This window comes from Engraulis encrasicolus, chromosome 5 (assembly GCF_034702125.1).
Source record: "Engraulis encrasicolus isolate BLACKSEA-1 chromosome 5, IST_EnEncr_1.0, whole genome shotgun sequence".
Classification (NCBI taxonomy): domain Eukaryota; kingdom Metazoa; phylum Chordata; class Actinopteri; order Clupeiformes; family Engraulidae; genus Engraulis; species Engraulis encrasicolus.
The window spans coordinates 37,659,427-37,674,285 of record NC_085861.1 but is presented as its reverse complement, the minus strand read 5'-3'; the positions used below and the strand labels follow the sequence as shown (position 1 = coordinate 37,674,285).

The window sequence follows — 14,859 nt, the reverse complement described above, 5'->3', positions numbered from 1 at the left end:
TCAAGACTTTAAATAGCATAACACGATTCCATGTACAATTGAACTAAAAGGCAAGGTCACAAAGAGGGAAGATGGAGTCAAAGGTGTGTGTGTGTCGGGGGGGGCATTAGCACATACAGTATTTGATGTTACCGTGCATAGGCGTGCACAGACAGGGAAGAGGTGGTGCTAAAGTACCTGCCCATTTGCCCTACTGGACGAAAAATGAACAGTGAGATGTCCATGTCCATCTACCACTGGGCAAGGATATCAAAATGACTGGTGAAGTGAGGTGCGATGGAGATGAATGATCTGAAGGAGGGACTGAGATGCAGATATGTGGTGCAGAGACCTCCTAGCAGTGGTGCCATGCACTTGACATGAGAGAACACGCTTTTTTTGTTTGTTTGTTTTTTAACAAATGACACTTTACCTTGCGCCACCATTCTCTGATGGATATAAAGGATCTTTTTCAAAAGGATGTGTCATAACTGGTCCTTAGCAATGGGACCATTAGTAATACAAACAATAAAAGCCACAATGCCACTGGTGCTAGAAACAGCCACTGGTATTGTGAAGAGAGTGGTGAGTGCTCTCACCTTCTGACACAACAGTGGGACGAAACGGGATCATATCAGGACTTGTGTTATGTGATATAAATCCAGCATGTCCTGAGCCTTGTTTTGAAATACCAATATTACTGTGATAACATGAGATTTTCTAAAAAGCTATCATTGTTTTCTATTCCTTTAACATAAGATTATCACGTTATTATTGTGACAATTGTGAGTTTTTTTCCAATTAAAGCTGATTTGTGATAAAAAAGAAAGGTGGTAATGGTGATTAGCTGGCCTTTTCAGAAATGATTTTGCCAAGGACTTTACTAGCACTTTGTTGTTGATTAATGTTGTTCACCTGAAGAGTAATTCCAGGGGACAAGCGGAAAGTGGAAAAAGGAGGAAAAACATGATCTCAGGGAATGAATTGCAGCACGTGACACTGTTTAAATGCCAGTGGGGGAATTGGGAGTGCTGACGTAAGACTGGTTACGGAGGGCCAAACCAATTTATTTGAGTGCACCCAATTCAGTGAACCAGGTAACTCAATGAATCAAGACTATACTCCCCGATCCCGCTTGGGTCACATGGACATAGAACACCATCACAAGAGGATGGTACGCACCGGATGGACACACTGGCACGCACAGACACACACAGACACACACACACCATACCACACCACACACACACACACACACACACACACACACACACACACACACACACACACACACACACACACACACACACACACACACACACACACACACACACACACACACACACACACACACACACCAGGGGTGGAACTTAAGTATTTTCAGTCAGTTTCAGTCACTGTGGCAGGTAGATTTCCATTTTTACCAGTCAACTCCTATGATACTATATTGGTATTTTTAGATTACATTTTCTGCATTCTAATCAATATTACAGTGAAGAATAGCAAATCCCATCGGACAAAAAAATCACCTGGACTTTCAGGCTATTTATAGCTCGATGTGAAAATTTTCACCATTCAAAGTGACTGGTGGGTTGGCAAATTTACCCACCGTCACCGCTGAAATTTACTCATATTTGGCGGGTGGACGGGTGTAAAGTTCCAACCCTGACACACACACACACACACACACACACACACACACACACACACACACACACACACACACACACACACACACACACACACACACACACACACACACACACACACACACACACACACTAGTTGCATTAGAAAACCATGACTTGAAGATGGCATGGATGCACTCGCACTACAGACACACACCACATGGCACACATGCACCACAGACACACACCACATGGCACACATGCACCACAGACACACAGTGGAGGATGTCAAGGACACAAACACACACCACACAGATGCATCAGACTGAGCATCAGTAGAGGACGCCACACACACACACACACACACACACACACACACACACACACACACACACACACACACACACACACACACACACACACACACACACACACACACACACACACAGCAGAATTCGTCAAGACTGTCCATGGAGAATGGGAGAACACGCGCACACACACGCACACACCATGGTAGAACACTGGAGGATAGCACGCACGCACGCACGCACACACACACACACACACACACACACTCACACACACACACACACACACACACACACACACACACACACACACACACACACACACACACACACACACACACACACACACACACACACACACACCATGGTAGAACACTGGAGGATAGCACACACACACACACACACACACACACACACACACACACACACACACACACACACACACACACACACACACACACACACACACACACACACACACACCTCACCATTGCTGGTGGATGCTGCCGTCACACATGCACAAAATGCATTATTGGTAGAAGGCAGGCACGCACTGCAGATGCACGAGAACAACATCAGTGGAGGATGCCAGTCAGATGCCACAGATAGGTACTACTCACCAGACTCATCAGACTCACCACTGGAGGATGCCACAGACGCAATCAGGCATGACCGATATATCGGCCTGAATGACCAGCAGTGTCAGACAGAATGACCAGCGGCGGCAACCCCTCCCTGTTTTAGACAGTTGGCACATGCCTTGGGAATGGGATGGAAGGGCAACTGGGCCAGCTAGGCCAGGAGGCCACAGGTGGGTCCATGTACGGCCTAGTATAGCGTGAGGGTGTAAGATCTGGGCTCAATTTTTTCCCATTTCATAGGTCAATGCTGCACACAGCCAGCTTTCCCCCATTTCACCTTCTTTTTATAGGCTATAATTAGCAGGCCAACAGACCTACTGTAAAGTAGTAATAGTTGGCCATATAAAAAAGAAACTATGACTGCTGCCAAAGCTAGGCTATGCCAAAATGTCTCCTCATACGTTATTATTATTATTATTATTATTATTATTATTATTATTATTATTATTATTACTATTGCTCTGTAGTCTGCCATGCACTGGACAGGCTAATGAGACAGCGCGCTGGCTGCCACTTTGTGCTGCCATTGACCCAAAAACATGTCAATCAAACCCAGTACAGGAAGTCATTGGATAGCGGAGGTGGGCTCAGCTTGCATGCTAGCTGAATGGGCAGATGAGGAGCTGCTAGCCATGCTAAAATGTATACACAAATGTAGTATCATACTGTATGTGAAATTATAACCTCTCAGGGACATGTGAAAAGTGATTACTTGTGCCCGCTATTTTGGATGTACAGAGCTCAAAGGGAAGCATAGCAGGTAAGATACGCCTATTCAAGGGTCTATAAGCTAGCTAGCTAATCTAGTAAACACAAACCATTGGAGGGGGCAGCCTTCTTTCATACCGGCGTGTGTTGCTTTCAATGGCCGTGCTTAAAGCATGGAAACTTATCCACTATCAGTATTCTGCAACAACGTGCAAGAAAAAAATAGATCGTGTCTAGGTCAATGCTGAAGATAAACTCTGCACCCTTGCCTCGCGCGGTTTCACATAGTTCGAAAGGAATTGTGGGTCTTTGGTGTTGGCATGAGTTAGGCGTCTTTTAATATTACTTTCTTACCAACATCCTTGAATTCATTAAGATTATGAATTTAATGCACATGCAGACGTTGCTCTACGCTGCGGTTTCTTGATCTCCACCATAATGCTAATATTACTTGAATGGAGAACGGGTCAGTTGGATGGACTACAACTACCGTCAGTACAACCCCATCATCCCGACTCTGAGTGTGTTTCACATTCCAAAACAAAGGGGCACACAACTTGGTTAACTTACACTTGCATCTTTTAATTTGCAGAATTATGTCAAAATCTACTGACGCATGTAATTATGAAACGGTAGTTATACATCCAGTGTTGCAATGAAGAATGATGACTGCTCCTGCTTGCCTCCTGTGAATTAGAACCAGCTCCAAATTTTGGGTTTTGACTCAAAACCCAAAATTTGGTTGGTCGAATGGTTAATACAATCAGTTTGGATGAGGATGGAGGTAGATGTAGATGCGGATCAGGTGGGGCTGGGAGGAGTTGGAGGAGATGGGTGTAATAATATAATATAATATAATATAATATAATATAATATAATATAATATACCGGTAATATAATATAATGTATGTAATATCTCCTGCAGGGTGGATAACGTTTGGGAGGTGGAGTTGCAGGAGGATCTGGGGTTTTAATGATATAGTCTACTCTACTGTTGTATTATATGGTGTAATCTCTCCCATATCTGTCTCCAATTGGATAAATATGGAGGTGGATGTAGACGTGGATCTGATGAGGTTGGAGGAGGAGCTGGAAGCGTAATAAAATTATTAGTTTTATTATTATGTCATTTCTGTAAGGTGGGTGAAGATGGAGGTGATTATAGAGACGTGGACCTGACTGGCCAAGAGTAGGAGTTGCAGGAGGACCTGGGGTGTGATCATAGTAATAGCTAGAAATTCCCTTCATTTTTTTCAAGCCCTTCTGCCTTCTTTTTGTAGAGTTAGAAAGTGGAATGTCAAGATTTGCCCTATTCCACAATGGTGGAGAATCTTATTTTAAAAATCTGGATCCGGACCATGATCCGGATCACCACCAAAACGAAATCACTTGATTTCCAACAACTCCACAAAGTGTCATCAAAATCCGTTCGCAACTTTTTGAATTATCCTTCTGACAGACAAGCAAACAAACAGACAGACATACAGACAAAGCAACAATGTTTATTTTTGTATTACAACATGATATCCGCGAGGTGTATGAAGACAGAGATGAATGTTCAAAACAGACAGGTTCAAAACAGCTGCCACCCACAGCAACCACATTGACATTGAGGAGTACACAGACACTGTGACCTCCTACATCACAAAATGCATTGATGATGTTACAGAAATAAAACGCATCACCCACCGAGAGCCAACCAGAAGCCATGGTTCACAGGAGACGTTCACAGACTGCTGAGGGCCAGAGACAAAGCCTTCAGAGCAGGAGACGTAGCTGGCCTAAAAGCAGCAAGAGCAAACCTGTCCCAGGGCATCAGGAAAGCAAAAAAGGAATACTCGGACAAAATAACAACACACTTCAAAGACAGCAGAGATGCACAGAGCCTGTGGCAGGGCATACAGGCCATCACGGACTATAAGCCCGCACCACGAAGCTGTGACAACAACACCTCTCTGCTAAACGACCTGAACAGTTTCTTTGCCCGTTTTGAAGCACAAAATGACACTCATCCACAGAAAACTCCCCCTCCCCCCCATGATCAACCCCTGTACCTGTCCTCTGCCAGTGTGAAGAGGACACTGGCCACCATCAACCCACGCAAAGCAGCTGGCCCAGACAACATACCTGGCCGAGTGTTGAAGGATTGTGCAGAAGAGCTGAAGGATGTCTTCACAGACATCTTTAACATCTCTCTGGAGCAAGCAGTCATCCCATCACTTTTCAAAGCTGCTACCATCATACCCGTGCCGAAGAAATCATCACCATCATGCTTCAATGACTACCGTCCTGTAGCACTGACCGCCCATAATCATGAAGTGCTTCGAACGGCTAGTCCTGTCACACATCAAAGCCACCCTACCCCCCACCCTGGACCCCTACCAGTTCGCATACCGAGCCAAGCGATCCACGGAGGATGCAATCTGCTCTGCCCTCCATCCAGCCCTCACCCACTTGGACAATAAAGACTCATATGTGAGAATGCTGTTCATTGACTTCAGCTCAGCATTCAATACCATAATACCACAACAACTCATCAGAAAACTGGACAAACTAGGTTTCAGCACCTCCCTCTGCAACTGGCTGCTGGACTTCCTGATGCAGAGACCACAAGCAGTACGGGTAGGGAATAACACCTCAAGCACCCTGACCCTGAGCACGGGGGCTCCGCAAGGTTGTGTTCTCAGCCCCCTGCTGTTCACGCTGCTGACACATGACTGCACAACGACCCACAGCACTAACCATCTAGTGAAGTTTTCGGATGATACAACACTGGTGGGCCTCATCACTAAGGGCGATGAGACCCATACAGAGAAGAAGTAGACCTGCTGGCCAGATGGTGCAAAGACAACAACCTCCTGCTGAATGTCAACAAGACCAAGGAGATTGTTGTCAACTTTCAGAGGGTCCAAAAACAACTGCCACCACTGACCATCGACGGTGATGCTGTGGAGAGAGTGAGCAGCACCAAGTTCCTTGGAGTGCACATCAGCGACGACCTCTCTTGGACCACCAACACTACATCACTGGCGAAGAAGGCCCATCAGCGTCTCTACTTCTTGCGCAAACTAAAGAAGGCAAGTGCTGCACCTCCATCATGACAAACATTCTACAGAGGAACCATAGAGAGCGTCGTGTCCAGCTGCATCACAGTGTGGGGAGGAAGCTGCACGGAGAAAAACAGGAAGACACTCCAGCGTGTTGTGAACACAGCGAAGAAGATCATTGGAGTACCACTCCCCTCCCTGCAGGACATTTACACCGCACGCCTCACCCGAAAAGCAACTGATGATCATCAAAGTACACAAGCCACCCTGCACACAAACTGTTCAGCCTCCTGCCCTCTGGAAAGAGGTACAGGCGCCTCCGTTCCCGTACCACCAGGCTTGCAAGCAGCACGATGCATCAAGCAATCAAGATACTGAACACTCAACCCACTCTCCCTTCACTGTCAGCCTCTAGCCAGCCAGGCCACTGACAACGCTCCCCCCCCCTCATCCCCACCACCATATCTGCGACTGAACATTCCACCTGCACTACTACATCTGTGACTGAACTTTCAACCTGCACTAACTCAAAACATACACATGCACACACACACACACACACACACACACACACACACACACACACACACACCCACACACACCCACACACACACACACACACACACACAAGCACACTGCACTTTCTGCACTAAAACCCAAACATACACACACACACACAACTCATACTCACACACATACACACACACACACACACACACACACACACACACATACACAGGTACACACACACAGACGCACACCGCACTTTCCTACCTGCACTAAACACACACACACACACACACACACACACACACACACACACACACAACCACACACACACACACACACGCACACACGCACACAAAACACATACAAACACACACACACACATACTGCTGCTGGTGTATTTAATAAAAACCTTTTTTTAATTATTTATTTCTTCAAATGCTACTATTACTATGTCAGAACGCTATAAAGGACTTTTAGAAAAAAGAACAACAAAATACCTCCTCTTAATGTATGTTCTCTACAAGTCTTCTGTTGTCCAGTCTTGCACTTTAAATGTCTGTATGAGCAATGTCTACGTCCATACTGTCTATGTCCATGTATGAGTACTGTCTATGTCTATACTGTCTATGTCCTTACCTAGATTAGTCTATGTCTGCATGGGAGAGCAAGAAACGCAATTTCAAATTCTTTGTATGACCAGTGCATGTAAAGAAATTGACAATAAACTTGACTTGACTTGACTTGACTTGACTTGACTTGGAATCTAGACGTGGTCCTGGTCTGGCCAAGAGGAAGAGTTTGGTGTAATAGCATAATAACGTGATGTAAATCTCGATATCTCCTGCAAGGTGGATGAAGATGGAGGTGGATCTAGACGTGGACCTGGCGGGGCTGGAGGAGGAGCTGCAGGAGGAGCTGGGCGTGTCCCTGGCCGAGCTGAAGCAGCTGATCGAGGAGGAGGTGGAGAAGAGCGAGATGGTGCAGCAGAGGAAAGCCCAGCTGGCAGAGCTGTCCACCTGGGTGGAGCAGAAGGAGAAGGAGGTGGCCGACGTGGACGGCCTCTGCCTCACCGCCTCAGAGTGAGTCATTCTCTGTGTGTGTATGTGTGAAATTTCCTTCCAGCGCTGTTTGGATCTATCTGTAATGCTGCCCTACTGATGAGATCCAAAAAAAGTGTGTGTGTGTGTGTGTGTGTGTGTGTGTGTGTGTGTGTGTGTGTGTGTGTGTGTGTGTGTGTGTGTGTGTGTGTGTGTGTGTGTGTGTGTGTGTGTGTGTGTGTGTGTGTGTGCGACTACGTAGCTGGCAGTGTGTGTGGCAGAGCTGTCACACTGGTTGGAGCACAGTGGGAGAAAGAGGTTGCCAACGTGGACAACCTCTGTCTCATCACCTCAGATAGTGTTTCAGGCCGACCTGAACCGGTTCGCGATTAGGTATGGGAACGGGTACCGGCACGGTTCTCAGTCGGCCTGAATGCGCCCAGAGTGAGTGTGTGAATGCGGGGAGGGTAAGAAACGGACTAGTCTTGTTGTTTGCGTGTGTGTAATTACGTGTGTACAGCAAGATAGGACAGAACATGCACTGCAAACGTCCACTTTCCTGCTAAAATGGACCTATTTTTTTAAGAGTGTGTGTGTGTTTCCGTGTGTGCGTGCGTCCATAGAGGTCCGTCAGGGACTCATGTGATGAGTGTGTATGGGGGGGTTTGAGGAGTTGGTTAAGCAGGTCTGCAGTAACATGGGGCTGGTGTAATGTCCTGTTTTGTGTGTGTGTGTGTGTGTGTGTGTGTGTGTGTGTGTGTGTGTGTGTGTGTGTGTGTGTGTGTGTGTGTGTGTGTGTGTGTGTGTGTGTGTGTGTGTGTGTGTGTGTGTAGGTCCGTGGGGGAGTGTGAAGAGCTGGTTAAGCAGGTCTACAGTAACATGGGGCTGGCGTACACGGAGAGTGGCTCGGACGACGACAGCTGCGTGATGGAGAGTACAGAGGTCATCGAGATCGACGATGATGATGACGACGATGACGTCATCGCCGTGGGCTGTGGTGAGATTACCTCTTTCTACATTTCTAGACACAGCGTCGCTTCTACAGTGGCCTCATGTTTAGGAAGGTGGCTTTAAGATCAGAGGGTCGTAGGTTCAAATCCCACCCTTAACTCTCCCTACACCTCCATCCATGGCTGAAGTGCCCTTGAGCAAGGCACCTAGCCCCACATTGCTCCAGGGACTGTAACCAATACCCTGTACATAGCTTGGGTCGCTTTGGAAGTGTTTTGCAATACATTTACACTTCCGCTGGAGCTTTCATCCCAAAATTACACCCAAATTACACTTCATTACAGTTTTTGTTGTGATATTAATGTGAAGCTTACATGCCACACTGTATGTTGGTCTGTTGCAGTGGTGCCACCCAAACAGAGAACACCAGTCAAGGACCCCATGGTAAGGCAATGTGCATTGGTGTGTTCTCTGAGTGCCTGTGTGTGTACATATATGTGCGTGGATATGTGCGCATTCTATCATTGTTTATGGAGGTGTGTGTGCATGTACTATTCAAATGTATCCACCTCTTCCTGGCTTTAGCTTGCATGCGTTTGTGCATGTAAGTGAGTGTATTTGATTAGGTATAAGTTTGTGCATTTGTGCAGATGTGTTTTGCACCGCCTAATCCACACAATACATGCCTATGTGTATTCATTCCAGTGTGTGTAAGCGAGTGGTTGTTGTGTATGTGTTTGTGTGTCCCTATCTGTGTACTGGTCTGTGTGTGCATTTCAGCTGAAGGAGGCGTCTGCGGCTCTCCAGCGGACCTCTCAGCAGGTGCAGATGCTGGCCCAGACCGTCTCCCCTCCTGGCCCGCCCGGGCCCGGGCCCAAGCACACCACCACCTCCTCCATCAGCAGCATGGGCCACACGCCACCCAAGCCGGCCTCCATCCACACAGGGGGGCTCTCCATGCCGGCGGTGTTTGTGTCCCAGGGGCCCCGCAACTGCCCCACCCAGCCCAACCTTTCATTCAAGGAGGAGACCATGAAGGTGGATATGACCCTACTGGCCAAGAAGCGTAACAAGACTTGGCACAGGGGCACACTCATAGCCATCAAGGCTGTAGGTGAGGATAACACACACACACACACACACACACACACACACACACACACACACACACACACACACACACACACACACACACACACACACACAGCCATAATGGGCCAATGGACGCAACAAGACGTGGCACAGGGGAACACTGACAGCCATCAAGTATCTAGATGGGTATACACAGGCACTCCAAAATGGGAAACTCAAAATGATAAAATCAGAACCCACTAACCATAACCAGAAACACGCAGTTCTCTAATACCCAAATGAATGCCTGTTTTGCAGGTAACACATTCAAGTACAAGGTGAAGTTCGAGAACAAGGGCAAGAGCCTGCTGTCCGGTAACCACGTGGCGTTCGACCACAACCCCACGATCGAGAGGCTTTACGTGGGCGCGCGCGTCGTCGCTAAGTACAAGGACGGCAACCAGGTGTGGCTGTACGCCGGCATCCTGGCAGAGATGCCCAACAGCAAGAACCGCATGAGGTGAGGCCAGGGAATGGGGGGGTGTATATATACACTGCAGGTCTTGACATTACCATTTTCACTCACTGGTCACTGTGGATAGTGGTTTTAGCGAGTCACTAGCCATTCAGCCTTTCTAGTAGTCACACTTAGGTTCCAACTTCTCTTTTACCACCAGTCTGTTTCCATGAGCCTTTGTTTAATCACAGGAGAACTACATTGAGAATACACCTAATGACCATTTACAAATATATTTCGCTATTTGCTATTTGAATCTTAATGCAGACAAGGGATGCACAATAGGCAGATAATAGAGTAAACTTTGGTGTAAGCAATGTCCAAGTGTAAGCTACCTGCCGAAGTGGCTAGTTGCACTGAAATGAGTTTTACCAGCATTTGACTTAGCAGGTGCCAATGTCAAGCCCTGATACACTGCTCTAAAAATGAAAGGGAACACCAAACCCAAAGCAGTGCAACTCCCAGTCACTCCTACTTCTGTGATATCAGCCTGTCCAGTTAGGAAGCAACACTCATCATGAATCCATTTTGCATCCTACTGCTGTGAAATTTAACAAGCAGTGGGTAGCTATTGGGGCAATTACCCCTATCGCCCACAGGCGTGTGTTTGGTGATGAGTTGCATTGCTTTGGGTTTAGTGTTCCCCTTAGGTTTTGGGAGCAGTCTAGATAGAATGAGGGAGAGAACAAGATTATGTGTGCTTTTCAATATCTAACCTACTGTCCTCTCCCCACGGAGGCAGGGCTTAGGCGAAGCACAAGGCCACAAGCTCAAGGCGAGGACGGGAGGATAGATAATGAGATGGACCCTAACCGCACAAATAGACCAAGCGCGACCTGAGCGAGGAAGTAATTGACTTTGTATTGAGTCGCGCGACAAAATCGGTTCTGGAGACTAGAAGCAATTTGCACGCAGAGAGCGACAGTTTGAAGTTGAAATCCTGGCTATATTCTATGACGCGGTTTGGTGACCAGCCGCGACAGCCAATGACTGTATAGAGGTCAGTGACCACAGCCAATGGGAATGTTTGAATGCTTTGCCTTCTGCTTGTAACGGACATACGCTAGTCGCTTCAATCGCTCGTATCGCTGGTATCGCTCTTGCTGCACAGAAGCGATTCTCTGTTGCTTCAATCGCGTCACGCTTGATCTATTCGTGCGGTAATAGTGCCCAAAAGCGCGCTTGGTAGAGGCAGACAGGTGTCATAAATAAATAGGCAGACAGACAAAGACAGATTAAAAGACAGACAGGTAGACTGGCATATTTTGGAGATGAAGGAGAGGTATAGATGCACACACAGATGGGCAAATAGACCAGCTGCTCTTTGATATTGTTTCTCAAAGAGCCTTTTCTTGTTCCCTTGGTTCTAGATTCCTGATCTGAGATGTTCTTGTTCTTGTGGCTCTAGGTTCTTGATCTTCTTTGATGATGGCTATGCCTCCTACGTGGTTCTTCCAGAACTCTACCCCGTCTGCAGACCATGTAAGGATCTCTTTGTTTGCTTTTGAGAAATAACCTAACCTCTAACCGCACATTGCTTCAGGAAATTTAACCAATATCCTGCGTAATGTAATTGAATGCTTTACCATCTCCTTGCTTTGAGCTACCCCTCCCCAACATCATTTCATAGATTGTGTATTATATTGTTGTGCCCTTCTCTCCCTTTCCTGCTACCCTCTTCACTTCGTCTCAACGGCACTGGCCTCTAAACTGTATCTGCCCTGTGCTTCCTTGTCTCACTATTGCTTAAGTTATTAATAACTCTATTGTCTCCATTGAGATCAACCCTGTTCCACCTATCCCTCTCTCCACTTATTAAAAACGTGTGTCTTCTACCCTCCTCTCTCCTCTCCTCTCTCTCCTCCTTCTCTCTCCTCTCTTGTAAAGAACTCTTTGGAGGACAAAGATGACCAGTCATGTTGTGACTTCATCCAGGAGTACATCACGTCCTACCCCAACAGGCGCGCTGGTTAACAGTACTGTCTCTTGTTAATCACGTGTACCCTCTCTTCTCTCCTCTCCTCTCTCCTCTCTAGTGAAGAGCTCTTGGGAGGACATAGAGGACCAGTCGTGTCGTGACTTCATCCAGGAGTACGTCCAGTCCTACCCCAACAGGCCCATGGTGCTGCTGAAGCCGGCCCAGCTCATCAAGACGGAGTGGGAGGGCACCTGGTGGAGGAGCAGAGTGGAGGAAGTAGACGGCAGCCTCGTCAAGATTCTCTTCCTGGTAAACAACAAGAATGCTATCATCCTGATTATTTGAAATAATCAACCCACTGATGCCTAAAGCACCTGCGAAAAAAACGCCTGCTAAATGCATACGCCCTTTTTGGGAAAAGGTGCCGTCAGCTTATAAAAACCTAAATATTCTCAGCCTCCGAAGCACATAAAAGCATGAAATAATTTGCATGTGACAGCCAAGACCCTCATTTTGCATTAGAACTTGTTCACTCAGCTCTAACATACCAACACTTTTACAAAAAAAAAAGTCCCAAATCTCATGAGCCTGAATTCTGCTTCATATGTGTGTGTCTGTGTGTGTGTGTGTGTGTGTGTGTGTGTGTGTGTGTGTGTGTGTGTGTGTGTGTGTGTGTGTGTGTGTGTGTGTGTGTGTGTGTGTGTGTGTGTGTGTGTGTGTGTGTCTGTGTTATGTAGGATGATAAGCGTAGTGAGTGGATCTATCGGGGCTCTACACGTCTGGAGCCGATGTTCAACCTGAAGATGAACACGGCAAATAACCAGGAGAAGAAGATGGCTGGAGGACAACAGAGGACCAGGCCTAATATGGGTACAGGACACACACACACACACACACACACACACACACACAGCTGGACAGCAGAGGACCAGGCCTAATATGGGTACAGGACACACACACACACACACACACACACACACACACACACACACACACACACACACACACAGCTGGACAGCAGAGGACCAGGCCTAATATGGGTACAGGACACACACACACACACACACACACACACACACACACACACACACACACACACACACACACACACACACACACACACACACACACACACACACACACACACAGCTGGACAGCAGAGGACCTGGCCTAAAATGGGTAGGGCACGCACGCAGAGTATCAATATATACAGTATATGGTTACAAGCCAGGACAGTAAGGCCCGGGACATGCATGCTACAGGATACGTGTGCACAGGCACATTTCCTGCACGAATACATGGTCATTATATGTCAATTTTGCGCATGGGAGAATTCTTGACACAAGGTACGCAGACATGTGTGTACGGTGCAATAATGACAAAACCACAGGGGTCGATCTTCCAAACTTCCATAATGAGGTCGCGGTAGACTCAAACAATAGTGGAAAACATAAATGAGAGCCCCGTTGGCTGTCTTTCCCCCTAGATGATACCTCTAGTAGCGTGTTAAGTCCTCCGGTTGTCCTGAAACAAACATGTGCATCTGGTCGGATGCAGTTACATGTGTAGTTTCAGGCATACAGTAAGCATGTTCCCGACCCCGACCTAAGGCTGATTCACAATTCACCCTTACCCCTTGCACTTTCCCCTTCGTTACACATGTTCTCATTTCCTGTTACGGGGAATGGGAAAGGGTTATATACCCCTCACAAAACAGAGATTTTAGAAATGAAGAAAATGTGCATTCAGTTGCATGCGTAATTTAAGGCACATAGCAAGCATGTCCCCGCCTTAGATCTTCAAACAGCATATTGTAAGATATGATTTGACATGTCGGACAGTTGGTAAATTCATTAATATGTGCTTCCCCAATGTAAATGCTTAATATCTGTAATAAATGTCTCCGCAGGTGCTTTGAGGAACAAAGGACCTGTGGTTCAGTACAGCACCGGACCTCAAGATAGCTCTCGCTCCCAAATGACCCACCCAAGCCCCCCCAAACCCATGAACCCCCAACAGGGCTTCCGTGGCGAGTGAGTATAAGTGTGTGTGTGTTTCTATGTGTCTGCGTGGTTGTGTGTGTCTGTTATTAAGTGGGAGCTACCTACGTATTCGATGTTCAGTTATCCATCTGTGTTGGGCAGCAAGAGTACTTCCTGAATCTTACACACCAAGTACTGTATATAGTACTTAGACATTTAACCATGTGCTTTTTGCTCTTGCACTTTATTTTCGCATGTGTCCTTCGCTTGGAATATCATGGGGAATATTGGGTGGCATGGCAGAAGAATGTTTCAGCCTAAGCGATTGAAAATGACCCTAACATTAATACTGTATTCGAGAGTACAACTTTTCACTAATGTATTTCCTGGTTTCACCCATCCCATCCGAAGACTTGGAATTGAGCACGCTTCCTTTCAAACAAAAACCTATATCCAGTCCTAAAAAGATGAAAAGCTTTCTAGGCACTCCTGTCATTAAAAATTCTTGATAAAGCACTGGCTTATTTAAGGATTTTTAATACACTGGAGAGCCTCACAACTT

At 46.7% G+C, this 14,859-nt stretch overlaps 1 protein-coding gene across 2 annotated transcripts in view; it reads left to right on the top strand.

The window, feature by feature from the left end:
- The first annotated feature begins 3,138 nt into the window (after positions 1 to 3,138).
- Positions 3,139 to 14,859, top strand: part of setdb1b (SET domain bifurcated histone lysine methyltransferase 1b) — a 36,275-nt gene continuing 24,554 nt past the window's right edge. For both annotated transcript variants that reach the window (XM_063199242.1, XM_063199241.1), the window contains exons 1-10: positions 3,139 to 3,316; positions 7,670 to 7,900; positions 8,692 to 8,855; positions 9,213 to 9,253; positions 9,590 to 9,923; positions 10,199 to 10,400; positions 11,806 to 11,879; positions 12,434 to 12,624; positions 13,053 to 13,185; positions 14,225 to 14,348. In XM_063199242.1, coding sequence (XP_063055312.1) covers positions 7,674 to 7,900; positions 8,692 to 8,855; positions 9,213 to 9,253; positions 9,590 to 9,923; positions 10,199 to 10,400; positions 11,806 to 11,879; positions 12,434 to 12,624; positions 13,053 to 13,185; positions 14,225 to 14,348 — 1,490 coding nt within the window. In that variant the 5' untranslated portion in view covers positions 3,139 to 3,316; positions 7,670 to 7,673. The remainder of the gene's footprint in view (positions 3,317 to 7,669; positions 7,901 to 8,691; positions 8,856 to 9,212; positions 9,254 to 9,589; positions 9,924 to 10,198; positions 10,401 to 11,805; positions 11,880 to 12,433; positions 12,625 to 13,052; positions 13,186 to 14,224; positions 14,349 to 14,859) is intronic.